A 2,072-nucleotide genomic window follows, 5' to 3' on the forward strand; every position below is an offset into this window, starting at 1 on the left:
AGCGAATATGCCACAAGATTAATGACTCTAATGAAGTTTCCCAACATCCCTCGGGAATCAATAACAATTTTTTTCTTTAACTGAACAATACGGGAAAAATTTTTCTACACGTACTCTATCATTCCTAAATGAGACCATTTGAGAAGGATAACAACACATCATCACCAACTGTGGTCATCTCTAGCCATAAGAATTGTCGATCTGCAGTCAGTTGGCGTAACCCCAGTTTCATACAATTTCCTTGAGCCATGTGCCCCAGTTGTGTTATTTGTCGTAGTCCCATCCTTAGAAGCTTACGATTCAACAAATCGAGAGGACATTAATATCCAGGTTCCAGTTACCGTGAGAAATTCTGGAGCTTTCACGCAGTTGCACAAAAAAACGCTTTCAGGCTCGGAACACGGAAGGGTGTCGCTTTCTGTATTGTTTAGAATCACTGGTTGAGATGTAGATCCACATTTGACATTGAATTCAATACTACTTTACGCTGGTAGCGAGAGCAATATGGATGGCCGATAGTGTTTGATCCTTAGCTTAGAGCCCATGGGTGACTGACCAACGAGTGATTTGAACTTGTGCTACCAACAAAGCTTATTCATGTAGTTATCAAGATTGACATCTCCAGAGGGAGCAGGATAGTGCAGATTGTTTGACAACAAAAATATACTCCTGTCACACAGTGGATTACCTTCCGTGAGATATATTATCTATTCCCTAGACCCGCTGGATTCGTCGGAATAAACGTTTACTAGTGCGCAATCGAGCATCAACAAGCCATGGTTTTCTTCGTTCCCACTATGTACTATAGCTGTCCGAAATCCGAGTAAACTGATCTCATAGTTGAGAAGTTTCACAACTGTGGGGTGGCGTTTTCAGCTATTCTAGAAAGTGCAACAAACCTAACCCCTACTTCCCCCCTTCCAGAACGAAATCCAATTTTTGTTAATTCCTTCCCTTGCGAGGACGGTAAATGATCCAAGATTAGTCAGTTCAGGTTATCAGAAACCCATGATCAGCTTCATCGATACAATCCACAGATTAGATTATCCCTGTTTTGTCCAAACTCATTAACATGGAAAACGGAGGCTTTATGTCGCTTACTTTTTCTCTTTGCTTACCTCCGTCACTAATCAGTACTTTCGCGTGGGAACTTTTTGCCAAAGTCTTTCGTATTGTCGATTTGAATCGCTGTCAGGTGGTTCATGTTTTATCAAATAATAGACCTCTCTATGATCATTCATGTCTCGCACAACCTTGACATCATCTGCAGCTTCGGCCGATTTAGAAGAGAGTCGATTTTCTTTGCGTTGGAAACTTGCGTGTGATGGCAGGTCATTGTACATGATTCTTTGACTCATCTCTCCGGCTTGTTCATCAGTAGTTTGAGCGTACCAATGGTTGCGACAGTCGTCTAAGTTTTGCTTTTGTGCTGGTCGCTGAAGCTCAAACTCGCGTATGATAGTAACTTGACTTGAACTGCGTCTTAATTCCATTCCATTCAGAAGATGTCTTTGCCCCTGCTCCGTAAATTCTGGTTGTTGTGAGGCATTTAAACTAATCCTTTTCGGCGATAGTGTGTGACTTTCAGTGCAGTTGTACCTGAAGCCAAAATGGCCTTTTATAATCTTGATAGCAGGTCCGTTTTCGTGGATAAGCTGCGGGTTGGAGAAGTTGTACAATACAATGCGTCGGTGAGAGTCTAATAGATTAACTACATACGAAATCTTCCACGAGCCGCTATAATCATTTCAGTAACTAACCCTCAGTTACGAATAAATTTGTCCAGCACTCACACACTCACTAAATACACTTTACCAGGATCCATTTTTGCAGTGGCCTGGTTAGCTACTCTTTTCTTGAAAAAATATATTACCGTGAGGGCGAACCGTATTGCAATAAAAAAACTGATCTTATTCGAACCACTTTGAAAAACGCATGAATGAAATTGTGCTAACCGTTTATTTCCGTACTGCTAAACATCGCTAAAAGGAGAAAATAAAGTGGTCCAGTTGGCTGACTCGGTTGCTACTGGAAAATGGTTACCAGAAACATGACGGGAGAAAAACCGAATA

At 41.4% G+C, this 2,072-nt stretch overlaps 1 protein-coding gene across 1 annotated transcript; it reads right to left on the reverse strand.

Annotated features, from left to right (window-relative positions):
* Positions 1 to 1,130: 1,130 nt before the first annotated feature.
* On the reverse strand, positions 1,131 to 1,825 carry T265_04809 (hypothetical protein; the record flags this gene model as incomplete). The annotated part of the gene is made up of 2 exons (XM_009169647.1): positions 1,131 to 1,737; positions 1,794 to 1,825. 2 exons carry the CDS (start codon positions 1,823 to 1,825, stop codon positions 1,131 to 1,133), a joined length of 639 nt encoding a protein of 212 aa, XP_009167911.1.
* Between the last annotated feature and the right edge of the window lie 247 nt (positions 1,826 to 2,072).

Source organism: Opisthorchis viverrini (genome assembly GCF_000715545.1).
Source record: "Opisthorchis viverrini unplaced genomic scaffold opera_v5_83, whole genome shotgun sequence".
NCBI lineage: Eukaryota > Metazoa > Platyhelminthes > Trematoda > Opisthorchiida > Opisthorchiidae > Opisthorchis > Opisthorchis viverrini.